This window comes from Rhynchophorus ferrugineus, unplaced genomic scaffold (genome assembly GCF_030347505.1).
Source record: "Rhynchophorus ferrugineus isolate W39M unplaced genomic scaffold, kcgeb_rfMv2 rfM11, whole genome shotgun sequence".
Classification (NCBI taxonomy): Eukaryota; Metazoa; Arthropoda; class Insecta; order Coleoptera; family Curculionidae; genus Rhynchophorus; species Rhynchophorus ferrugineus.
The window spans coordinates 22,630,315-22,657,260 of NW_027472590.1; the positions used below are offsets into that span (position 1 = coordinate 22,630,315).

Genomic DNA, 26,946 nt, shown 5'->3' on the forward strand with positions numbered 1-26,946 from the left:
TCGGGCACTCCAGCTCGCACTGCCGAGCCCCTTCCCGGTGCGTCAAATGTGCCAGGCATCACAACAGTGCCAGACACTAAAACTGTACCAAACCTCCAGAAACACCACCAAGGTGCAGTAACTGCGGCGAACCTCACACCGCAAACCAACCAATAATTCCAATCTTAACCAGACTTCCGCTAGCTTCAACATGGAACAACCAAGGTGGCAGGAAGCTATCTCAAAAACTAGCCAGCGTCACTCTTCCACTACACCGGTCTTAAACTTCTAATCCAGACGTTTACTGGACCTCAAGCTTTCCTGCAAGTGATCGCCCTGGCTCACCAAATGTTGCCGCTCCAATATCTCTGGTACTGATGACATGGAATGCAAACAGTTTACGCGAGAAGCAAGCAGAATTTGAAGAAGTCATGATAACATACCACGTCGACATCGCTCTCATCCAGGAGACTTTCCTGAAACCCTCGCGTCTATAGAATCCTGGGCCAAGGCAGTGGAACGGCCCTTCTCTTCAGAGAGGGAGTCAAACACGAGCTGCTACCCTTTTTACCAGCAAACAACCTCCATTAAAATAGATACCGAAGAACGTCCCTTCGTGATTACATCCCCATACAACTCTACACAATACCGATCACTCGTCCATGGAAAATTTCCAAAAATAATAGGTGGCGACTTCAATGCTCAACACCCCACCTAGGGTAACTCCAAAGCGAATTCCGCAGGCAACACCATCGTAGCTCTAAATGCAGACTAGGGTTATGGTCTTACACTGCCAGATGAACCCACCCACCATCCCAGCTCGGTTTCTCAAGGCGCAGCAAGAGTCCTCGATTTCTTCATTTTCTAAGACAAAAATCGTCTTTCCGAAGTTCTTGTCCTTGACGAACTAGACTCCAAAATATCTGCAGACTATGATCGGCAAACTGCAAACCAAAAAATCTCCGGGTTTCGACGGAATATCGATTACCCAGTTAAAAAAGCTCCCGCATAAGCTGCTCGCGGAACTGGCAAACATCATTAACTCTATCATTAGGCTGCAACATTTCCTGGCGTCCTAGAAACCCGCACATATAGTGATTATTCCCAAGAAAGGAGCAAAGTCATCTCAGTCTGATTACAGACCCATCAGTCTTCTCAGTGCCATTTCGAAGCTTGTCGAGAGGACAATACCCTATGCTCTCAATTGTTTCAATTGTTGTTGTTTCTCAATTGTTGTTGTCAAGGACGTTTACAGAAGAAGCACGATCAAATCATCAAGTGGTACAAATTCTGGAAATTTCATGGCTGGATAATGTCACCTACGTAGTGTTAAATATGTGATTCATGTCGAAACAAGAGTAAATTCTTAGTATGTAAAAAAGAAGAAGAATAACAAGTAAAGGGCGTTTTAATGTGTATTGAGACTGGTATAGAATAACAGCGATGTAAATAAAGCCTCTCTTTTTTTCCGAAGCCATAAGTGATATTAATAATTCCGTCCCGTGCTGAATCATAAGTGATTTGTAACATCTAGGTCTCCACTTCGACGGTTCGGTTGGCATTCCCAAATCCAGAGAGGTAAAAATTTGAGAATTGAATTGAGAATATATATATATACTTATTTCAAAAATTGATATATCGAAATATCGAGAAATTTTTGGGTATCCAACACCTCTAGTCGTCTTCCATCTGCGACCGGATAGGCGTCGTGCATTCCACCGCCTGATTTTAGGCCAGGACAAAGATAGGAAGGAATAAATTTTCATAACAACTTATGTTTTATATTTTATAATTGAATATTCTTTTTCAAACAGCCTAAAATTTACTAGTTGTATATTTTTATAAAGTATATTTAATTAAATTATATTAAGATAGCAAATTAATCTATTGTATAATTTTCTGAATGTATATGCAACTAAATAAACATCGGTATGAGTAATATATATAACCTATTTTTAAAATACCCAGAATCGAAAAGTTTTGCTTGTATAACTATTTTTTTCTAAATTAATATTTATTTTTGATTAATTTTAAATTTTATTTAGTCCCTAGAAAATAATAACTAAACAATTACTATTTTTGTTGAAATTTTATGTTTCTTTGCATCAGTTCAAACACCTGTTTAATTTTTCTCTTTAAAATCAGCTAAGTGAAGTAAGTTTGTTTTTTACGGTGTTTATTATTAACGCTTTCAATATTAACCTGTACTTAATAAGTCGGAAATTAACGCCTAATGTCCGTAAACAGAGATTTGATTAGTCTATTAAGGGCACTGAAATTAATTCTTGATGCTCAGGTTAAGCTTCAATGTGACAGCTTAAATCATGTATATAAGACTTCTAGTATTCCTCCTCTTATTCAACGTTGCTTGGAGGAGGGTAAGACAAAATCGGTCACTATTAAACCTAATAATATAGAGGATGTTGCTAACACTGTTAAAGAAAGTGCTGAAAGGATGAATGTTGTGGTCCAGGGTTTGAAAGTATATGCGGATCTGACATTAGGCAATGGTAAGATAATATAACTAATAAATTCTAAATAAGCTACTAACTACGATAATATTTTTGAATTTGTATTAAAGGAGGATCTTATAACTACACATTTTCTAGCCCAAAACAAGACTAGTAGGCAGTCATATTTGGATACAAGAGACCGTTTGATCATAAAATCATTGGATAATCCAAATAAAGACCAATTATCAACTTTGAATTCTTTAAATGTATCTAGTAGTATATCAAATTCTGTAGTTGATAACTTACAACCACTTGAATATCAAATTAAATTAACAGAAAGTGACAGGGAACTGTTAGAAAAACTAGATATGGAGCATAGAGCCAAATTAATAAAAAAAAGTGAAGTAAAGGAAAAATATGAAAATGACCATAGGGGAAAAGAAAAAACAGTTGGTGAAACTATAAAAGAAAATCAAGCCAAACCATCAGCAAGTCCTCATCCTAAATCAAAGTTAAAAGTAGGTGTGTTAAGCTTTATTAAATCTTCACTATTTAAACATGAAAAGGTACATCGTTATTATTTCAGTTAACAGATAATGCAAAACAACAAAAAGTGCCTTCTAGTAAAATTGGAAGGATGTGGTCTTTTGGAACATTAGCTGCAGGTTTAAGTATTGGCACAGCAACCGAATATTTAAAGAAAACTTTCTCTGTTGATAATGTTGAAACTGATGGAACTAATATAATGCTAAATGAAGCAAATATGAAAAGAATAGTTGACACATTGTGTAAAGTGAGAGGTAAGTTATTTATTGTGATTAAAATATGTTGTATCAAAGCCAAACAATCAATTAATGATAAGGATAATTTACAGGTGCTGCACTTAAACTTGGTCAAATACTCAGTATTCAGGATGATTCGATTGTTAATCCAGAACTAGCAAAAGCATTGGAAAGAGTTAGAAAGTCGGCTGATTTTATGCCTAATTGGCAATTGGATCAGGTTATCATTTATTATTTTTATGCTGGGTATCATTGATTTTTAACAACAATGTCATTGTTGAAGGCATGTGTACAGGGTTTGTTTCAAAACTTCTCCAGAATATAAGGAGAAGGCATTTTTGTACTAGCTGATGATCATATTATTGGATACTGCAATGTTGCCAGGCTGTATCCAATTTATTTATATATGGGGAATTATTAACACATGAAATCTCATTTATTTTATTTTAGACAACTATTTTGTTTTATAGAAAGATGTGGCGACTGTTGATGGCAAGCACAAAACAATACTGATGTTTTAAATCTATTCTAACATAAACTAAATCTATATCTAGATGTTTCACTCATTATTATTCATATTTTACTATCACTCACTATCAGTCTTAACATAAACACGCAATCTTATACATTTTATACACAGGGTCGTATGAGTCGCGCAGTATAGATATTCTGCAGTCTATTTTTATTATGATCAAATTTATTAATTGTATGAAATTATATGAGTATTGAAATGAACAATAATTACCAACTTATTCAAGTCAAGCAATATTTTTCTGCCTTTTTAGTCAGTCTTAAAGAGATTGAGTTATAAATCCGTTCAATAGAACAGTGAACTCACGTCATTTGAATTCATGACGTCAAGATGTCACAATGTTGCCGCATCAACTGTGAGCTTTAGTTTATTTTGGCTTTGACATACAACATTCTAATTTAAATAAAATAATTAAAACTAAACTACAGTTATCACTTATAATTTATTTTAACATAGTAGGTACATCAAATGCATATATTATTGAAGGACCTAAAACTACAAATAATTATAAAGTTATAATAGTTTGCAGGTTAGAGTTTTGTTTTATTGTATTTCCGTTGAACTCTTCACAACCATCTATGAGTTCTAGGGGCATATTTTCATGTTATGAAATATTCAGCATTGAATCATAATCCTATATTCAGAAAATTTCATTCAACTGAATAACTAAGCTGTTAATTTCTAATCTATCTAACATCTGTTCACAATTTCATCATTTGTCAATTTTTTCTTCAATGTGTCTGAACAAGTTTATTCGAACTGAAAGGGTTATTAACGCCTTCTGTTTCCAGCATGAGGAACAATATATCTGCAGTGAATTATTAATAAATGTTATAACTAATAAAACTCAATCAATTGTTATTCCATTACCTTATTACGTTTACCTTTTTCTATCAACTTTTGTGATCTTAACATTAATTTGATTATCATCTTACCATGATTGACCATTGGGTCACTTCCTCTGGGTCATTGGGTCCAAGACCTCTATCTTTACACATTTTAAATCCTATATTACTCAAAGAGCTGCATATTTCTAAGCTTTCTAAGGATACTTTTCAGATTAACAAAATTACCTTTGAAAATTAACATTATTTTTATATTGAAAACACTGTTTTTTTACGTTTCATATATTTGGTCTCCAGACCTTCTCCTTTCGGTGATTCCAATATTATATTTTTCATTTTTTAAGATACTTCAAGGATCGCGTCCATACTAATAATTTGAAGTAGTTCAGTTTTTAGCATATTTTCTTTAAAACTTAATCCATGTTTTGAAAGTCATTTCTTTATTACAACCTTTGTCGATGTTATTATTGGGATTTTTTCTACCAGTGTGCTATGATATGGAGCATTGTCTATTACAATAACTGATAAAATATGGTTCCTCTAGGTTCTTTAACAACTTTTGTTGTCTTTACACTTTTTTTTGTTAGTCTTGCCAAGAGTGGCCCAATGAACCATGATGAAATATCCAAGTCTCGTCAAGACACACAAAGTCAAATAACATATCTTCCTTGAATTTATTGTATGCTTTTAAGAATTAAATTCTTTTCAAGGCAATGTCTGGACGGTTCATTAGACCTCTTCGAGGGTTATCTTTACTCGATTTAAATCCTCTGTCTCGTAAGAGTGTATGAAGGGAAGACTTAAAAAGCTGCTTGTCCCTAACTTTGTTATGTATACTTTCTAGACTAACAATTTTCTCTGAAATAATTTGATTAAATTATGTTTATATCGAGAAAATTTTTGTATACTCAGTTTTTAACTATTCCGTAATATCTCGAATACAGCTAATATCAAGATGATCTTTATTCGTCACCCACTTCGTATATACACGGGTTTTCTTGTGTGAATCTAACATATTGTTCTTCATTTTGTTAGATATTTTAATCACAGTGCCCACACTAATATTCAGCGCAGCAGCAACACACTAAAAACATTTTCAATAAAATTGTAGCTACTTATAATATTTAATATCATCAATATTTACTTCCCTAACGGAATTTACTGGCAAAACAGGGCCTCCATTATCTAATTCCTGTTCGAAATAACTGATTAAAGATGCAATCAGATTCTGTCTCTATCTATTGGTTTCGGCATTTTCAATCACAGTAATATGATATATTAACCAGCGATTTAAAAGTTATCAAAACAAACAAGTAAAATGCTAAAAGAACGTTTAGTGTTTTATAAACTGTAGTAGACATTTACATACGTTTGACAACCGGACGTATTCGAACTTATGATACAGCGTCGTGTCTCTTTTTCAGTAGAATAAAATGTTAAGGAAAATATTCTCTGATTCTAAAATGAATTTACAAATTGTAGCAGGCAATACATTAAACATATTGATGATGTATGTTCACAGCCATTTTGGATAGACTGTATTGTATTTTTTGTCGCATTGGGAAAACACACAGTGTTTGGTCAATTTTTGCTTGAAACTTAAAATAAAGCCAGCTTGATTTGCCTATGAAAACAAAATTAATACATGTCTATAAAACGTATCTATGCACAAAAAGCTTACTTTTATAAGTTTAAATGCATGAACAATAAATTGTCTACAAAAAAATCTGGAAACTTTTGAGACAGACCCTGTATTTTAACATTTTTTTAGTTGATTTACTTAACAGTCCCATTAATATCAGCTTTTATTGTTAATATTTTCCTATAGGTGATGTCATCTGAGTTAGGAACAGAATGGAGGAAGAAGTTCGTTGAGTTTCACGACAAACCTTTTGCCGCTGCATCTATTGGACAGGTTCACTATGCTAAATTAAGTGACGGCCGTGAAGTTGCTGTAAAAATTCAGTATCCAGGTGTTGATAGAGCTATTGAAAACGATTTGGACATGCTGGGTATAATCATCAGGGTTAAAACCCAAACTTTATAAGGATGTTTGTAACGTTTTTTTAGGGGGAATTATGACCATGTGGAACATGTTTCCTAAGGGAATGTTTCTGGATAATTTAATGACAGTGGCAAAGCGAGAACTAGCTTGGGAAGTCGATTATATCAGAGAGGCAATTTGTACAAGAAAGTTTAAGGATATTTTAAAGAATTATAATGCCTATTATGTCCCTTATGTCGATGGTATATTTCTTGTCAACGTTTACTTATCATACTTTAAAAAATGTTCTTGGCTTTAGCAAACATCTCAACAAAGAAGATATTGACGACAGAACTTCTTGAAGGCTTGCCGGTAGATCAGTGTTTTGATTTGGACTATGAGGATCGGGAATTTATAGGCGAAAATGTTATGAACCTTTGCCTTTTGGAAATCATGCGCTTCAAATATATGCAAACCGATCCAAACTGGGCAAATTTCTTATATAATCCAACTAAGAAGCAGGTAACAAGATCACTATTTGCAATATAATGACTTCAAAACCAACATAACAAATCAAACCCAATAAACTGTTTTAAAAACATCTTATTGGCCACATTTAGCTTCCTTTGATTTTTGGGCGTTTTACATAAAAAAATGCTGTTGTGATAAATGTTTTCATAAAACGAAATTATGGAGTGTTTTGATAAGATAAGTTTTGATGCTTTCCTATCACTTGGAAACAAGTCTTTCTCTGGGAGACATATAAAGAAGCTTATAATATGTAATATCTAAGAGCTAAATCACATTTTCTTACTTTAACCAAAAATTAACAAACTTATCCTATGAATATGGCAAGCTTGGTTCCCATTTTTTAAAATATCTACGTTCATGTTAATTTAAAACTATCGTTATATTGTTTTACATATTTAGATATATGATATATGAATATTTAAAAAAAATAGAAATACGCAAAGAAACAATATAATATTACACAAAACACTAAATGTCATTAGAGACAAGTATAGTCAATGAATTGCAAATATTAACGGTGCTAATCATTTGACAGTGTGGTGCGACCACCGAAATATTGTGATTCTTAACATTGTTGAACAATTTGGCAACATCGCGTACTGTCAAATAGTTTTTAGATATAGATGAGATAGATAGGCTAACTTTAATATAACTAGTTCTAGATATTTATTAATTGCACGTTTTTTTTATTTCTAATATTTCAAGGTTATGTTGTTGAGATATGTCAAATCTTAGGATATGTTATTCGATTATATTAGGATATTATGCCATATTGTTTTGATATTTTTGTAGTTTCTGTTTTCTCTACATATCAGTGGAACAAGTATATTAAATTAATTAGTAAATTCTATTAATAGCACGTTTTTTTAAATTTCTAATATTTCAAGGTTATGTTGTTGAGATATGTCAAATCTTAGGATATGTTATTAGATTGTATTAGGATATTGTGCCATATTGTTTTGATATTTTTGTAGTTTCTGTTTTCTCTACATATCAGTGGAACAAGTATATTAAATTAATTAGTAAATTCTATTAATAAAAAAATTACTGAAAACCTAGTATATTGTGTATAACTAATTACTAACATAAACATTGCTTCCAGTTGTTATTACTGGATTTTGGTGCAAGTAGGGAATACCCAAAGGACTTTATGGATAAGTATGTCGTCATATTAAAGGCTGCTTGTGACGGAAATACTGATGTTGTACTTAGCAAGTCACGTGAAATAGGATTTTTGACAGGTTATGAAAGCAAAGTAAGCATACATATTTCTAAAAGACGAATTTATTACACTATATGTTTTAGATAATGGAAGATGCTCATGTCGACGCTGTCATGATGCTCGGTGAAATTTTCCGCACTCCCGGCAAATACGATTTTGCCCAGCAAGATTTAACTGCCAGAATTCAGAATCTGGCACAGACGATGCTGGTTCATCGATTATGTCCTCCACCCGAAGAAGTATATTCATTACATAGGAAATTATCAGGCGTGTTTTTGCTCTTGTCAAAGTTGAGGGTGAAAATTAATTGTAGAGATAGATTTTTGGAGTTATACGAGGAGTATATCCGAGAAAATCCCGTAAATTAACTTGTTTTTGTTTCTTTTAATGTTGATACTAATAAACTAGTCCCTAAATATTAAGTATTGATTATTAAATATATTAATATATTTTAACAATATATTTTGGATTAAATACCGTTTATTCTTTTTCTGGTATCTGGTTTTGTTTCTTGATGACTAAAAACACTGATTCATTTTAATAAATTGTTTTATTGCTCCCTTGATCAATTCATTTGATATTGACTTTTCTACTACCCCCTTGGAGATATGAGTGGATAAAATAATGCTTCTAATTTAATTTTTGTTTTGAATATTTTTTTAAGGCATGAACAAATTTTTTTGAAGAATAGTGTTAGCAGCTGCTGCCATTATTTTTATGAGTATATTTTATTGGTTTCACTTAAAAGTTACAAAGTTAAGGGATATTTAATATGTATCAAACTAGTAAAGTTATTTGACGATGCTCAACAAAAATTAAAAATATATTTATGATATGAAGAGTCATGATAACTTGATTTTGAGAAACTACTTTACGATTTTATATGTGCTACGATATAAATATACCAAAACTTAATAAGAAATGCAGTTTTGTTTTTGCAAAAAATAAAGATTTTGATGAAAAATTATGTTTTAAAAATACAAGTGACGGCTTGGTTGGCGCAGTTGTAAAGGCAAGAGGACGGTCCTCCTGCTGTTGCGATAGTCGCGGGTTCGAATCCTGCTGGGGTATGGTCGTAAATTTATAATTGTGATTATTTAAAAGACAAGAGTGCAAAATATAACAAGCAGAATGATCCTCCTAGTCACGTCGGTAACCGTATGTCTTCTGGGCTGATTTCTAAATTGGTCACTCGCCAGTCGGTAATTGTAGTTCAGAATGAACGTTACTAAAAATTGTTTCTTTGAAAATTGAAAATGAAAATAAACCAAGCCTCTATTTTATTGTACTGATTCTGATGTACTAAATATTAAACATGAAGGAGGGCGATCTTTTCTAACGCAGGGGTTACTTCTGAGATGATCGAGACCAAGATCATCTTCCTTTTGTGAAATTTTCTGAGCTATGGACACGATCTTTTTCGTACATTATTGTTATAGGTGATCTTTCATCGACCATAATTATTCGTTTCAAAAATGTCCTGATTTCATTTGGTTTTACTATTAGTTCATATGGAAGCCAGCATCAGAGTCTAATACTTTAAAAGCCTGTCACGCGATGTTGCCAGTTCTTATAAATTATACGTATATTTGATGAATATAATATAAATATAATTAGAGTAAATAAATTAAATGAAAAAATAAATTGAATACATTTTCTAGTATAATTTTCACCTTCTATAATGAACCTGAAAAAAAAAAGAAAATATGTAAATAATATATAAGATAATAAATATAATTTATTTCTCAATATATAATAATTACATTAACAAACCAAAGTTCTACTTCTATAAAAATAATCGATAAACTCTTCTTTACATCATGAGGTAGAATTTTAAGCATACTTTTTTATGTTATGTCCTACTTAGGTGCAGTCACAGATTAATATATCATACAAGCCACAAACTTGACATATTAACTGAACGCATTGTCCTATTTCTCATCATCTTCGATAACATTGTTCGGCAAACAAAATTCAAACCTATTCGTGGCAAAATTCTTACTTCTATTTTCTTTTTGACCCCATTTACCAATGCTTCATTACTAGAATATCTTTACGAGTCAATAAGTTGAATCGTTAAAATTACGCCACTGCAACAATTATCTTGGATTTGACCTGATATAGCCTAAAAAGCACCTGGAATAGATGATATTTCACCTGGATTACTTAATGCCTGTTTAAGACTGAAGCATGTTCCGGAATGCTTTAAGGTGGCAAAAATAATTATGCTCAGAAAACCTGACAAACCTGCCGGACAACTCGAATCTTACAGGCCTATTTCTCTGGTATCTGCAATATCAAATCTATTTGGGAAACTAATATTTAAAGGAGCTAAAAATTTTGTAATAATACCAGATTTCCATTTTGGTTTTCGAAATCACCACTCAACAATCGATCAAGTGCACAGAGTAACTGCGGCTATTGAAAATACATTTGAGGAAAAGTAATACTACCCTTCAATATTCCTGGATGTCTCACAAGCTTTTCATCGGGTTTGGCATTTGGAATTAATCTGTAAGATGAGCAAATTGTTACCGCGTGACTATTGTCAATTGCTGGAGTTATATTTATTCGGAAGAAAATTTAGAGTATCACATTTAAAATATCTCGGCTGGAGTTCCACAAGGTAGCGTCTTAGGACCTCTCCTGTATCTGCTCTACACTGTTGATATCCTAACAACAAAAGAAACACTACTTGGAAACTTTGCTGACGACACTATTATTATGGCAAACGACATAGAGATATAGGGCAGTAGAAAAAGTACAAGTGGCAGTCAACAAAATCTACAAATGGACGAAATATTGGAAAATTCAACTTAATATGTTAGCTCCAAATCTGTTCATGTTAATTTTTCATCGGCATCCATCTTGACGGTAGATTAAATTGGAAACATCATGTTAGACAAAAAGCAAAACACCAAAATAAAACAACTATGCTGGTTAGTCGGAAGATACTCTCTACTTGATCTAAAATCAGAGATTAATTTATCAGAAAATCATAAAGCCAATTTGGACCTATGGGGTGTAAATATGGGGTTGCACTAAAAATTTAAATCATCCAACGCTGTCAAGATAGAAATTCTTCGATTAATTACTAATGCCTATCGCTACGTAACCAACGAAGAACTGGACGATGACCTGGAAATCAAATGGATTGGCGAAGTTATCCAAGATTTCGCCTTAAAACATGAAAAAAGATTACTAAATCATACTAACATGGAAGCAATAGAACTACTGGACAACGCGCAGGATATCAGAAGAAACGAACCAAACCATATGAACTTCTAGAAAGTTTATAATTGAGGAATATCTATTGATATATTTATTTGATATCTATATATATATTACGTCTTGCTGGTGAATTAATCCAAGAACAAATGAATTGTAGCAATAAATTAATTTATAATTAAGATTGTATTAAGCACATTTAATAATAATGTTATCAAAAAAAAACAAACTAATATAGCATCCACTAGAATTTTAGCTGCTATAATATTTCCATCTAGGTTTTAATAGAAATAACTTATCCAATTCATTTCCATGCACTACACTTGTTTTAATGTATTGTATTTTACAGTCTCGTCTCTGGTCTGCCGGTATTATTCCATCTGGATAACTAATAACATCTGGATATAATTTATTTTAATACTTCCTTGGAGTTTTTGAATGTTTTTTCATTTCAAGAACTTAGGAAATAGGATTAGTTATTTCAATATTCAATATTATTTTTCCACACCGCAAAATCTTCGAGCGACCCAAATCTGATGTTTTTTATTCAATTTTAATGTCGTGGAATGACTTTATATGATTAACGATCTGTGATTTTGATGAGATGTTCTTACATAAAGGACATCGGGTCATACTTATCTGCATTTTTACTCTTGCAGGGTCAGTTATGCCTAAAATATAATTAATTTGGTATAGAATTGAATGCAAATTGCAAAATTAAAACAAACATTGAATATGTATGCACCTGGATGGAATTTTCTCGTATGCCTTTTCATATTAGAATTGCTACAAAAGATTTTTTGACAATATTCACAAATTAATGATTTATCCATTACTGTCTACTATTTATAATCAAAATATGAACGGTAGAATAAGAAATAAACTGTAAACAAATACAAACAATCAAGAGCAACCAGAGCTCCCACCATCGCCAGGGCAAAAACTGAAATGACTTCCATAGAAAAACATAAATTTCACTGTATAGGCGACTTTGGGAAAATGTTTGGCTTAGTTCAATCAACGGTGGCGCTGCGATCGCAAATTGTGATTGGCTAATTTAAATTGATGAAACCGCTACTAAAATGGAACGTGATTGGTTGTTTAAATTGTGCGAAGCCATCATCTTTTATGGGCATCTATTTTTAAGCCAGTTGTTTAAAAGTTTTGGTGTTTGTTTAGGTCAAGAAATATACGTTTTACGTTTGTGAATATTTTCTGTTTTACATCAATTATTATGGAGTAATAATATAAAATAAATAATATATTCCGTCTTTTTCCTTTTTCATATTTCTGTAAATTTAAAATGATCTATCAGAGTTCTGTCTTTTTGTTTTCTTATACCGAAATCAAACTTTGAGTCTTTGTCTCTTAAAATTTTGTTTACCTGTTTTACTCAAAAGTATATAGCACACCTTGTTATTACTTTTAATATTTTATCGGAAACATCATTATGGAATGTATAATTGAAGGGTTTTAAATTTACTGTATTTTTAAACATTTGACAAAAATTTTGTTATATTATTGACGAGGCTGTATCGCTAAATAAAATAAAAGACATAGCTCAAAGACCTACTTACAGTATAATAAAACAATTTTGTTGGAGTCTGGGGCACGAGATATTGTCTTGCTTCTATATAATAAGTCTCAATTTGTGGGTCTACTAATTTATTCATAATTGTATGTAAACAGAAATTACACTTAATTTGTTTTTTCAAAAGTTTTACTAGATAACCTGAGCTGTACACTATGGTAAGACGTAAAACTTTGTTTGCTCTTATAGTAACATCTGGAACTGAAGTTATAGAGTCAAGTAACTAACAATAAGAATGATCAGAAAGGCGGATACTAGCTGAATTAATAAAAACTTTACCATTATCTTCTGGAGTTTGTTCAAATGCTAATGACACTGGCTTCGCACACCCTGGTTGTGGACCTCGAACGATGGAACTAAGCACTACAAATATAGTAAAACAGTTTAGAAATTAATGGTAAGAATTATGAACAGAAATGTAACTGACTCCTTCAATTTACCTTCTATATCATTTTGATTTTGATCCATTTCCATTTGTACATATTCTGGGCTCGTGGTATTATTTTCACCATCACTAACTTGTTCATAAATACTTAAAGCAAAGTATAAATGTATCACAAAAATGTCTATGACACACGCGGTAACGATCATCAATCTGTTTTATGTTCAACCCAACCAGTTTAGGATTTATAATGTTTTCTACTCATTTCTTAAAGATCGCCGGGTACTTCTTTAACGAAAAACGATGATGCATTTCCTCACTATCTTTGCATACGGGCACACAACACTTCCTAGAACACATTTCAACTACCGATTGGTATATACTAATAAAATAAAATAATAATTTAGCTTATAAAGGTTATAAAAAGCGAACCACACTATTCTTTATATGAGGCACATTGAAAATGGCGTACAAAATAAATAAACAAACCTTAGAATGAAATGAACCAATCAGATCCCGTCGCGGCTCTTAGCATAGCGAATAAAACAAGTAATATGTTAAAAGTAGTGACATCTACATGTTGGACGTTGGGAAATATTTACCCAAAATTTCATAAAATTTCTATAAAGTTCAAACTCTATTTCTTTGTCTATTACTACTCATTACTTTTGTTATAGATATACGTTTCTACTAACAGGTAACACACTAAAATAAGATTTTATAACTATTATTATTATTTTTATATTATATTTTAATTTAAAATTATATTAATGAATTACCCGTGAAGTTGAATTAGTTGATTTTACTTGTAAAATTACCACTTTCAATTTTCACTGCCAGTTGTTATTCGCTATGCAAGAGTGTATGCACATTTGGTGAAAATGTCATAAATCAGGTAGTCGACAATACGTAATATGTATATGCGTAATGTGCCATAAATTTTCAGTTAACTGTGTATATACCGTAAGAGAATATACTGTTAGTATTTGTCTGCATTAAACACAGTAGGTTTTTAACTGATTTTTATATTTCTGTTTTGTTCCACGTTTTTAAATAAATCTATTTTTATAAAGTCTATCCAAAGAAGTTTTGTACATACGTCATCTAAATTTGTGACGTCAAAACGTCGCTATTTTGCCGCATAAACTTTAGTACTAGAGTTTTAGTACAGTTTGGCTTTGACATGTAACAAAATTTTAATCTAAATAAAAAAATAATATATTATCGAAGGACTTAAAACTACAGTTGAGTACACAGTTGTAATAGTTTGTAGGCTTAAGTTCTGTTTGATTATATTTACGTTGAACTCTTTTCCACACCACCTATGAGTTGGGGTTCTAGACGCGTTTGTTGTTGTATCACCTAGAGGCGTAATCCACCTAATTAACAATTTTAGTATATCCAAGTAATATATTTTACTTTCATTAGGGAGCACCATCTTTTACGCTTAGTTCTTGTGTCCTTCGGTACAGTGTTTCCTTGTAAAACATTTTGATATCACTATATTTCTCCTTAGTTTGTTCTGTTAATACCTGTATACACTTTTCTTGATAAAACTAGATTTAATCGCTGCATTCTCCTTCAAGCATTTGCCATTTATGCAAATTACTATTCTTTCTTTTCTGATACATTTTAATCAAATGCTCATGTATATTCTGAATAATTACACACATATCTGTGCACATAATTTTTTTACACTCTACAATAATATTTCCTACAGTTATATATTAATTATATACCCACCTTTACTTCTTCCCATTTTCATCACCCTACCATAGAAATTGGCAGCATTGGATCCATATCATATTCAGAAAGTTTCATTCAAGTAAATAATTAATTAATTTCCAATCTATCTAGCTTTTGTTTACAATTCCATCATTTTGTCAATTTTTTCTTCAACTTGTTTGATCGAGTTCATCCGAACCGAAGTTTTTATGAACTAATAAAACATAATCAATGGTTATTCCATCGTTTACTCTTTTCCATCAACTTTTGTTGGTGGAACACTATTTATTATAATCTTGCCATGAGTGACCATCGGGCTTATTGGTCCTATTTTGCAGTATCTATGTCTCATTTAAATACATAAATTGACATAATAAGACTTCTTTCATTTTATTATATGCTTTTAAAAATTGTATTCTTTTAATCGCAACATCCGTAAAGTTCCATTAGACATCCTCGAAATTTTCAGACTAACAGTTTCCTTTGAAACAATTGTATTAAATTATGTTTGTATTGAAAAACTACTCACTGTTTTAATATATATTTGATATATTATATAATATATTTTTAATAATATATATAATATTTTATTTAATATTTTAAATTTTAATATATATTAATATTTTAAATATATTTTACATATATTTAATCTCTGATAGAGCTAACATAACATAACACTGATAGAGATTTTACTGACATGAGGGGCGTTCATTATCTCGTTCCTGTTCAAAATAACTGTTTAGAGACGCAGTCTGTTCCGTCTGGCTTCAGAATTTTCAATAAAAGTAATGATAAGCAGCGATTTGAAATTTATCAAAACAAGCAAAGTATTAAAATAACGTTTGCCGGTTTAAAAACTCTTATCGCTATTGTTTTGAAGTATTTTGCAACCGGACGACTTTGGCAGGCCAGTTCAGTTACACGTTCGAACGTATCAGATAGCATTGTGTCTATTTTTAACTAGAATAAAATGAGAAGGAAAATATTGTCTGATTCTGAAACAAATTTACAAAATGCGGCAGGCAATACATTAAACATCTTGATGATGTATGTACAAAACTTCTTTGGATAGACTATATTATTTTTTTGTTATGTTTTAAGCAACACACATGAGTATCTTTGCTTATTAAGAACTTTGTAGTAGTCGTTTTAGGACTACATAGTATTATCAATAAAAAGGTAAAATAATAATTATGAGACAAGCTAGATATTTTAACTCAGGTTGTCTCGAGATTCCTTTAAGTCTGTTGAGCACGAACTTAAATATAAAAATTATATCATTCTCTTCAACTTCAAGTGATAATATAGGTCCAATAATCAGATCAGATGACGCACTTCACTATCACTTCGCATATTTGGCTGTTTAGCGAGTACACCATTAACAAATAAAAAGTTTATTTTGAAAAGTAATTTATAAAGACACTTTCATGTGATACTCTGTCATTGAATTGAAATTTTGTTATCGAATATATCCAGTATAAATAAAAACATGTTTGTTTTGATCCTGAATATTATTACCAGAATTATGTAAATCTCAAGAACTGTCAGTGTCACTGTTATTTTGATAATTGTTTCAATGCTTAAAGATAAAGCAATAAAAATATATAGAATACTATTTCTTATGGATAAAGTTCTAGACAAGTTTCCGTTTTAACTGCACGAGGGCACACCAAGCGGGTATATTTATTACACAGGAAAATCTAAAAAAATTGGATTTTAATAAATTATTTGATTCAAATGCTATTTAACGTTTATATAAAACACTATTTAATCTAACAACTGACAACTGACAACTTATTTTCTAATTATACATGTTTATTGTCCTAAATGTTATAAAGTATAATATAAATAATGAATGTATTTATAAAGTCATTTGTCCGAAATATACTTAAAAAAAGATTTTCATATATTTCATATAAAGGGTAATTTTATCTTAAATGGACATTGGTAATATTATTATTGTTTTTGTGAAGTGGTAACATATACGCCCGTCATTGTGTGACGTTTCTTCATTGTCAATTATTCTCAGTTATTGTTATTGTTACAGTTATTGTCAGTGTCTTCAGATTGTGAGTTAAAACGCGCACTTTGCAATATTGTTGCTATATTGCCTAGATATTATAATGTCATTTCTTTTAATAGAGTTTTGTATTTAAAACAATTAAACGGTCAGTAATGCTCCGTATAAATAGTACCTTTGCCCTGGGTTGGTCTACGAATATATATTTTATTAATAGTTCGATGCGATTACGTCAAATTTTCAACTTTTCAGGAAGAATACAAACGTTGTTACAGCATTCCACACATTCCCAGAGAGGGATACTTTAGTTTTAAAGTTCGTCGTTAATTCAATTAATATTAAAATTAATAATAATATGCTTCTTGAGGCAAATCGCATAGAGTAATAGAGAGAAAACTCAATGGGGGTCTCTGGCGAAAAGTTTTGCTTTGCCCAACATCCAGATGGGGTTATATCGGTCACTCAATTAATTTGAGTGGTCAATTTAAATCTACATTATAGGCACCTGCGAAGAAAACATTTTGCTGTGAAGACTTTTGATTGGTTCTTTGATAAAGTTTCCAATGCTGGGGCGGCAGATGACAGCCCTAACGTTACGTTTTAAAAAAATTGTTAAAATTAAGTTAATAACATTTAAGTAAAAACAACTTAATTTCTGAAATAAATTTATTAAATAAAATTCAGTGAATGAAGTAAATATACTCTGTAAAAATAAATATATCTATAAAATACAAATATTATATTTTTAATTAACGAATATATATTTTTTTTGTATGTTAACTAAAAAACCCGAAGAAATATTGAGTAATTAAATGTTGTTATATTTATTTATATATATACAAACTTTGCAGTATTTTAATTTTGTTTATTGACGTGTTTTTATTTCTTTCTGTATGTTCGAATGAGAAGAGAAGCCGAAACAGGGTCTTATAGCACCATATAAATTTATATTCCGTTAGATTAGCTTGAAAGTGTTTTCGTAATAACAAAATATTTAACATTGATTGAGCAAATGTAAATATTATTTAATTTTAACTTCTTGTATAGCTTATATTTATCAATTCAGATAAATAATCTTAAAAGTGAAGGTTGTTCGAATTAAAAATCGATCACAAGTCGTTAGCAATCAAGAGAAGTTCGCTATTTATTTATTTTCGTGGATTTTAGAAAGAGAAAGACAAATGGCGAATTTAATAGTCTAGCAAACGGACGTGATTTGTAAGATATTTTCTATATGGGGTCGGGTAACTGAAATCGTTCAGTTTTTCTTAATGGAGATATTTTAATTGAAATAGGAGACTGTCGATCAAACGGTCGTTTTCATTACGAATGACCGCTTAATGGGCATTTGCCTCTGAAAACGGTGAAAATACACGAAATAACTTTCTAGAGGAATGCGATCAACGCCTGTGATACTGCTAACGTTCGTTATACTTCGTATTTTTTCGCATAACTCGTTTGTTGATATGGTCACATGGTTACAATAAGTATCTACTCGTATAGTCTATCTAAAGCATAGATTAATATATAGAGTTTTAACTTAAGATAACGTTATTTGGCTGCATTTCATTGGTTAGTTTAAATTATCATTACAGACATCTGTAAAGAAAATATTTTATTAGGAAAGCATTTCATTAGTTGAGGATTTCATATGCATTATGTGACTAACATCTGACGTCACATTCTACTGACCAATTAAATTTGAAATAAAACCCAAATGTAATTTTTAAAAATAAACAATTAAATATTATAAAATATTGTAAAATAATTTCTTTAGTGCTATCAATTTAAATAAGATGTATTAAGGTTTCTATCTTTTTGTTCCCTCATACTGAAAGCAGAGCAGCAGAGCTGAAAATCTGTGTCTGTTAATATGTCAGTCTATAAAGTTTGATATTTGTTGGTAATGGTCGACAATATTGTCAAATATCTACAAAATTCTTTAAAGCTTTAGTGATACTAGGGTCACTATTTATATCTCAAAAACTGGCAACACTGTTGTTATGTGAGTCCATCTGACAGTTAGATAGTAAAGTTTGATATTTTTGACGATATACGTACTCAGAACATTTTGTCGCACGGACGCTATTTGTTTATTTTATATTTAGTTGAAAGTTTCGTCTCGGCAAGAAATCGAACTGAATCGTGAACATTTTCGTGCGATGGTTTTTTACGATTTTGAACGTGGATTATCACAACACAATTTGACAACTTAATTTTACATGAACACTTAGTTGTGCGAAAGTTATGTTCCCGTTAGATCCCACACAATTTGATAATCGCTCAAAAAAGGCTCTTGTCCATTGGTGCAAAGAAATGCCTAAGAAATTCAATCGCGGTGCTTCGAAACACGTTTATAAAATCGTGACAAGTGACGGATCATGGATATATTCGTATGAGCCTGAAAGTAAGAAGCAGTCGACTGTATGGGTGTTCCAAGAAGAACCAAATCCAACAAAAGCTGTTCGCGCACGAAGCACTTCAAAGAAAATGGAGGCCTGTTTATTCGGGAAAACTAGTCATATTGCAATAGTGCCTTTAGAGGATCGTAGAACAGTAAATTCTGATTGGTACACAACCATTTGTTTGCCAGAAGTCTTCTGTGAAATAAGGAAAACAAAGAGACGCTGGATTGGTCTTCATCATGACAATGTGAGCTCTCACACATCGGCTCAAACAAGAAACTATTTAAGTACTCAAAACATCGAATTGATAGGTCATCCACCGGGCAGCCCTCATTTGGCACCCAATGATTTTTTTGTTCCCATCCGTGAAGAATAAACTGCGTGATCAGCGATTTTCATCGCCCGAATACTGAAGCATTCAAAAATTAAGTTTTGAAGATACCTCATTCGGAATGGAGTAGCTGCTTTGAAGATTGGTTTAAGCGTATGCAAAAGTGTATCGATTATCGTGGCGAGTACTTTGAAAAACAATGAAAATCTATTCGCAGCTTAACTATTTGTTTTTTTTATTCCCGAAATATAAATAGTGATCCTCGTATGTTAATGCGGCAACATTGTGATGTTTTGACGTTATAAGTTTTGACGACATGTACTGGCTATTTTATTAGGACTATAGTTAATTTTATTTCCTCTCTGACACTATATTGCCATCTAGAATATGTTATAATTTTTGTTCACGTTTTAAATTTCAGTTACATTTCTAAATTAATTTTATTCAGTAATATATATTAGTATACTATTAGAGACTTACTGGGATTAATATATATTCTCACCTCATATCAATATCAAAACTCTTTTTTTACCTTCGCTATAATTGAATTGAATAGAATTTTTTATGAATTTCATACAATTTTCACAAACATATATATCAAGGTAACAAGTCCGTAAATGTATAACCATAGAATTAGCAGATAATAAAGTCAATCTGAAGTAGATTATTGAAATGCGCATGCCCACAATGAGCCAATCACATAGTATAGTGCGATTAAGAAGTATGTTTTGTAAGATTTTCAATAGGTAGAGACATGGAACAGAGTTTGTGTTAAATTTTACAATGTAAATGGAACTGCGTGTGCTGAAAATACTAAAGAAAATTTGGTGTGAATCGAGATTATCCAAAATAGGTAATGAGTGGTGTGAATAGTAGATTTGCTTTGTTATGGTTGCTATCAATGTCTCTAACTGTGGTGAGGAAAGTGGCGATTGAAAATCGTCGAAGAAAATGATTCCAAATTCGCCATATTTATGAAAATAAAACTTGGATTTTATATCATAACAACACTCCATCTAATAAAATATCATCAAAAACTCAATAAACACCACGGAACAACTACCGGATTCATCTTATATGGCCCCGTTCGACTTCTTTCTCTTCCGAAAACTTTATTTCACAGTAATAAAACTATCTTATTTGCTTAAAAAATCCAATATCTGGTACTATTGACGCTGTATATAGTTATTACCTCAGTTGCAATCAAAGAAAGCCTTGGTTCAATAATTAGTTGATTTATTTTAAATATATATATAAAATTTCAATAGCATTGGTACCTTAGTTTCTGAGAAATGGTTTCTGTCTGCTTTAAAAGCACTTTATAGATATATTTGCTAACCAATATGCAACGGAAACAATTATATAATTAAATAATACCTGTAAAGGTTGCTTATGCTGCAGCAAGTTTTTTTACATCATGATGTTTTTATAATCTACTATTTATAATGTACACTGCTGAATAATCTGAAAATGTACATTTGTAGTCCCAAAAGGTTTTGTATTTATATATTTTATGCATTAAATACAAAAATAAGATAATATTTTATATATTAGTCTAAAAATTAATTTTAAAGGATTTACAACAAATGGTTTTACTATGTATTCAATCACATCGGGTACTGTAATCAATAATGTAATCAATTTCATGTAGAAGTCTCACTACCATGCTTTTTGCTGACGCTTTTCAGTATGCGTATTTTCGTAAAAGTGAAGAAAATGTTTTCAATGTCTTTAAAATGTCTGACTCTCAATCGAGTAAATCACATTTGTAGGGAGTTTTACTTTTTTACTTCAGATTTAAGAAAGGAGCGCGAAAAGGAGCGATTTGTCATGACCTTCATCGAATGCTGTGTGTAGTTTATGACAAACATGCTTCATCGACTTCAATATTTAAATTTTAATATTTTAACGATATTTTAAAAATGGCGACTGATACCGAAGACGAAGTTTGTTCTGGACAGCCAAAAAATTGAAGACGAGGCTTTGAGTGCATTACTCGATGATGCTTCTTGTAAAACGCTATAAAAATATACAGAATTGTTGGAAGTAAGGCCAGAAACCATGTTCAATCGCTAAAAGAACATAGGAATGATCCAAAAGCTAGGATATTTAGCACGTTTTGAACTGAAGCCAAGGGGCATTGAAAGGACCATTTGGTCATGTATCATCATCAATAGCAAAGCCGAATATCTATGGCTTCAAGCTAATTCTCTATAAACAGTGGGATCAGGTTGGTGTGGTATACTACCAGCTGCTTAAAAGTAATGAAACCTTCAATGGGGACAGCTACCGACTGCAACTAATGCGCTTTAGCCGAGCACTGGGCGAATTATTTGAGCAAAGACCAAACAAAGTTTTTCTTCAGCATGACATTGCTTGACTACATATTGTAAAACTGGTGAAAACATACTGGACAATATTTTGAATATAAAATATAAAAAAAACCGACTTCAAAAAATAAATAAGGAACTTACTAAAATGTAAAAAATAATCAAACTTAGATTTTTGCACAAAGAAGAAACGTTTTAAAATATAATATGTAAATCATAATCGTTGTAATAACTAAATAAAAATTAAAAAAACCTTTAACCTATCTACTATACGTTTTTATATTCTACTATATACACACAATTTAGATTAATACCTACTTAAACCTAGTTATCTATTTGCAATGTTATTTTAATTACAACGTGGGGCAAAAGTCTCGCTACCATTTTGATTGTCTATAACTTGGCTCGGGGAATAATTAAGTAAGTTCGGTTTTCATAAAAAGTTTATTTGGTCTTTATGTTTTTTTTTCGTTATGATTAAAAAATCATATCGGCTAACTGTTGACCGCGATTTGCTATGCAACTTTTGACTCTTTTTAAGGCACTTTTCATGACATCCTGCAACATCTGAGCCTGTATTTCTTGAATTTCGTGATAAATATTGTCTTTAAGATGTTGAATCGTTTCGGACTTATTCAGATAAACTTTTGGTTTTAAAAACCCCGTAAGAAAAAGTGCTGTTAAATCCGGAGGCTATGCTAAGTTGCTACTTCGCGAAATTAGTCTTCGTGGAAAAACGTCATTTAATAATTAAATTGTTGAACGAGCTGTGTGTCCCCATCTTGCTGAAACCATATGTCTGCTAGTCCTTGCTCTTCCATTTCAGACACAAGAAAATTTCGAATCATATCTTGATGCCGTTCAGCAGTAACAGTAACTGCAACACTTTGGTCATTTTACAAAAAAATAGGGACTAATGATGTTTCCAGCATGAATTCCATACTATACAGTTGTTTTTAGTGGATGCAATGATGTTTCATGAATTAAATGAGGATTCTGTGTATACCACTGAGAAGAAAATGGACTTCATCGTTCATTATCAATTTAGACCAAAAATCGTCAATTTCACTAGACAGCCTTAGGATTGTATTACTGTACCCAACTCGAATTTTGTACGGGAACATTTTCAAATTAGTTTTCAAAATTCGCCTTAAATTGCGCGAAGAAATGTGTAACTTGGAACCACATCTCCAAATTGTTGTTTCTGGAGACTCTGCATCGCGTTGTAAAATAAAAATAAACAAAAAACTTACTTAACCTTTTTAAATATTTTGGATTCTACTATATACATACAATTTAGCTTAATACCTGCTTATTCTTTTTTGACATTGCTATGTAATATCGGACATACACCTTTTTTTTCATTTATTAATATAAATAAAGGATTTTACGAGAACAATTTGCATAAATAATAGTTATAACAAATAAAATTACATAAAATGTATTTTTTTTGCTAGAATGTCTGTTGATGAAAATATTTTCCACATATGTCATTTCAAATATTGTATTTTCGTGTCAGTTAGACGTTAATATATTTATACTTTTTAATAAACTGTATGTGTAGCAGTTTGAATTACAGTGAATGAAATACTATGTCGGGAAACTGTACCATATGACATTGGTAAGCCATGGTTTTTACCAGGTAAGAGAGAAAACGGCAAATGCGAAGATAATTAAAAGTAATGGACTATCATTGGTACAACAGGAAGCACAGGCTATTCGACGTCTATATATCTAGCGGTTTAAAATTATTATTTTAAGTAGCTATATAAACATAGTGTGTTTGAACACAAGTATCATAAATACTGTATTTTTAAAACTTACAAATTTAAACGTTAATTATATATATATATATATATATATATATATATATATATATATATATATAATATAGATATGTATATATTTATTATATATTATATATTTATTAGTGAAATAGTAAACAATACGTTTATATCGTTGGTGTTTCATATTACATAATAGACAAAGTTAGAATTCGATCTTCTCTATATAAAGTTTTACCCAAATTTTGTTATAAAAATTTTGCAATCACAATCATAAAGTATATCCATGTCCCAGCATCATTCGAACCGGCAACTATAGTAACAGTAGGAGGCCGCGCTGTCGCCTTGACCACTGCGCCAACCAAGTCCTCTAGGGGAAAATTGAAAAATAAATTTACAATAATAGTAGCTAAAATTTCTATCAAAAATTTTGAAAATATATAACCGTTATATAAATATCTTATTCATTTTTACTTTTTGTAATCCTATTTTGTTTATTCACTAAAATAGGCAACACGTAATTATTATGACATTGCCTTTGTTCAGGATATTCGACATAATTAATCGTTTTAAAAAAGATCATTTTCTGACAGTATCTGAATAAGAATGTTTGTTAAATTGGGTTTTATACATTTTTTGCTAATAAATAAGAATATCTAGAGATGTCTTCATAACATAATGCAGAAGCATAAAATATATATAACAATTTTTACTTGAATTATTACCACATTTGTTATACACGTAGTTCTTAGCCCTTTTAGTTTTAAACTGTCAGGTTTTTATCAGCATGAAGTTAACGTACAGATTTGTCTGTTTCAAAAGCATATGCGGAGACATATTTGTTATAATTTTCAGTTTCCAAATCTCCCAATTTACTTCCTTTGAAAATATATTATATTTGTACTTATTTCTAGTTCTTTTTGAAGATTCTAACGTGAGCTGAGCAACTGCAGATTTCCATGTATAACTCGTAGCCTTATTTTTCTTTTCCATGATTTAAGTGAGATGGTGTATGAGTATACACATATTATGTAGTTAAATTCAATTATCAATATAGATGCTAATAAAAGACTTATTGTTAAAATTATACTTAGGAATTGCATCTTGGCTAAGCAAATATATTCCATATTTCGGTCCATAATCATCTGGCTGGTTTGAAATGTAAAGAATCAAGATTCCTCTTCGGAAGCTTGATGTGGGAGACCATGAGAGGTTTCCTGATATTTATCATTACTTACTTTTAAAAGCCGTTTTTGCGCTAGAGTAGAATTCTTTTGAAAGTAAGAAACTTTATCACATCCTGGAAAGTAACATCCTTATTATGCATTTCCTTTTATAAACAAATAAAATTTTTCTTGAGTTCTATAAAAATAAGGTTATAACGAATTTCCTTAAAATAATACACAAAAATGGAAGAAAACAAATTTAATCTGTCTCCAAATTTCAATTAATCTGTGATCTCCGGCCCTCTAGACATTCAGTCGTGCAAAACATTGTTACGTTATGTTTATGTTTTCTGTTCTATATTGGGTTGTTCATTGAATAAATGAATGCTAATTCTAAGGGTTAATTTCTGTGTTCTAAGAAATATTGGCATTTGTCAATAATATTACTGTTTTTCGATGATTAGTCAGAAAACTAGAACCAATTTAAAAAATGGGGTTTCGGCTTGGATCGAGCCTCTCAATTTACTTTATAAACAGGTTTTTGGTTGCTCAGGTCCAAAACCGTGTATCAATTACTAAAATCGTATCTCACTGATAAATATTTTACTGTAAAACAAGGCGATGAACATATCGAATTACATCCACTACTCTCAGGAGTTCCGCAAGGTGTACTGTGTCCCATATTATATTTTCAAAAACGGTCGATCTACCGACCACAAAAATAACTACTGTGATACGCAGACTACACAGCAATCTTAGCATCTCATGAAGATCCAGTGACAGCATCAATGAATTTACAAACCCACCCGGAGCAAATACAACTGTGGTTGAAGACATGGTTCATTAAAGCCAATGAAACCAAAATCCACCCATACAACTTTTATCCTGTTTAGAAGAACGTGTCCACCAGTAAATATCAATCATTGTTAACTCCCCCAAGCAGAGGGTGCCAAATATCTTGGTTTGCATTTAGATCAACGCTTAACTTGGAAGAAGCGCATACTCTCTAAGCGGAAACAACTTTGACTGAAATTATATGAAATGTATTGGCTCATCAGGCGCAAATCCAACTTATCATTAGATAACAAGGTAATGCTGTATGAGTCTATACTCAATCCTATTTGGTTATATATAATCCAACTATGGGGTACCGCTGCAAATCTAATATATCCATTATTCAACGGTTCCAAAATAAAGTGTTGCATGGCATTCCTCTAGAACCTATAAGAAATGTAATTCAATGTGTTTGTGTGAAGTACTTCGAGAGAATGTCAGTGTATTCCAATGTCCTCGCTAATCAGATAAATATGCGACGTGATAGTGAAATGCGTAGACTAAAACGTTTAATACCATTTAATATGATTTTTGGACATAATTTAGATTAAGGGTTAGAATAGGACTAATTAATTAAATTAGTAATTACCATATCATTATATACCAATGCCCATCATTGGTATATAATGATATGGTGAAGATATGTCGACTTATAATACAAATAGAATGTGGTTTTGATGTTTTAAAAATGATGAGAAAATATAGGAGATTACTAATATTTTGTGTAAATGTACTCAATACTTTTATAGTACAGTACTATTATAGTTAAGAGTTAGTTATATTACGATTAGTCACGTTCTGTAATGCATAACAATTACTTTT

The 26,946-nt window shown here is 31.2% G+C and overlaps 1 protein-coding gene and 1 long non-coding RNA gene across 4 annotated transcripts; one reads left to right on the plus strand and one right to left on the minus strand.

Moving 5' to 3' along the window:
• Positions 1–1,901: 1,901 nt before the first annotated feature.
• On the plus strand, positions 1,902–8,873 carry Coq8 (ubiquinone biosynthesis protein COQ8, mitochondrial). 2 transcript variants are annotated; one of them, XM_076417203.1, is made up of 9 exons: positions 1,902–2,489; positions 2,589–2,950; positions 3,019–3,232; positions 3,307–3,434; positions 6,420–6,603; positions 6,662–6,838; positions 6,895–7,097; positions 8,209–8,361; positions 8,412–8,873. In XM_076417203.1, the coding sequence occupies exons 1-9, from the start codon at positions 2,213–2,215 to the stop codon at positions 8,694–8,696; spliced, it is 1,983 nt and encodes a 660-aa protein (XP_076273318.1). In that variant the 5' UTR covers positions 1,902–2,212; the 3' UTR covers positions 8,697–8,873. The 2 variants fall into 2 exon arrangements, with proteins under 2 accessions (XP_076273318.1, XP_076273317.1); XM_076417202.1 differs by having other exon boundaries at positions 1,909–2,489; positions 2,589–2,954; positions 2,999–3,232.
• A 1,020-nt stretch (positions 8,874–9,893) lies between these two features.
• Positions 9,894–13,867, minus strand: LOC143204594 (uncharacterized). 2 transcript variants are annotated; one of them, XR_013007637.1, is made up of 3 exons: positions 13,588–13,867; positions 13,427–13,510; positions 9,894–10,015 (listed from the first exon to the last, which is right to left on the minus strand). It is a non-coding gene; the product is annotated as an uncharacterized LOC143204594 (long non-coding RNA). The 2 variants fall into 2 exon arrangements; XR_013007636.1 differs by lacking the exon at positions 9,894–10,015 and having other exon boundaries at positions 13,285–13,510.
• Positions 13,868–26,946: the final 13,079 nt, after the last annotated feature.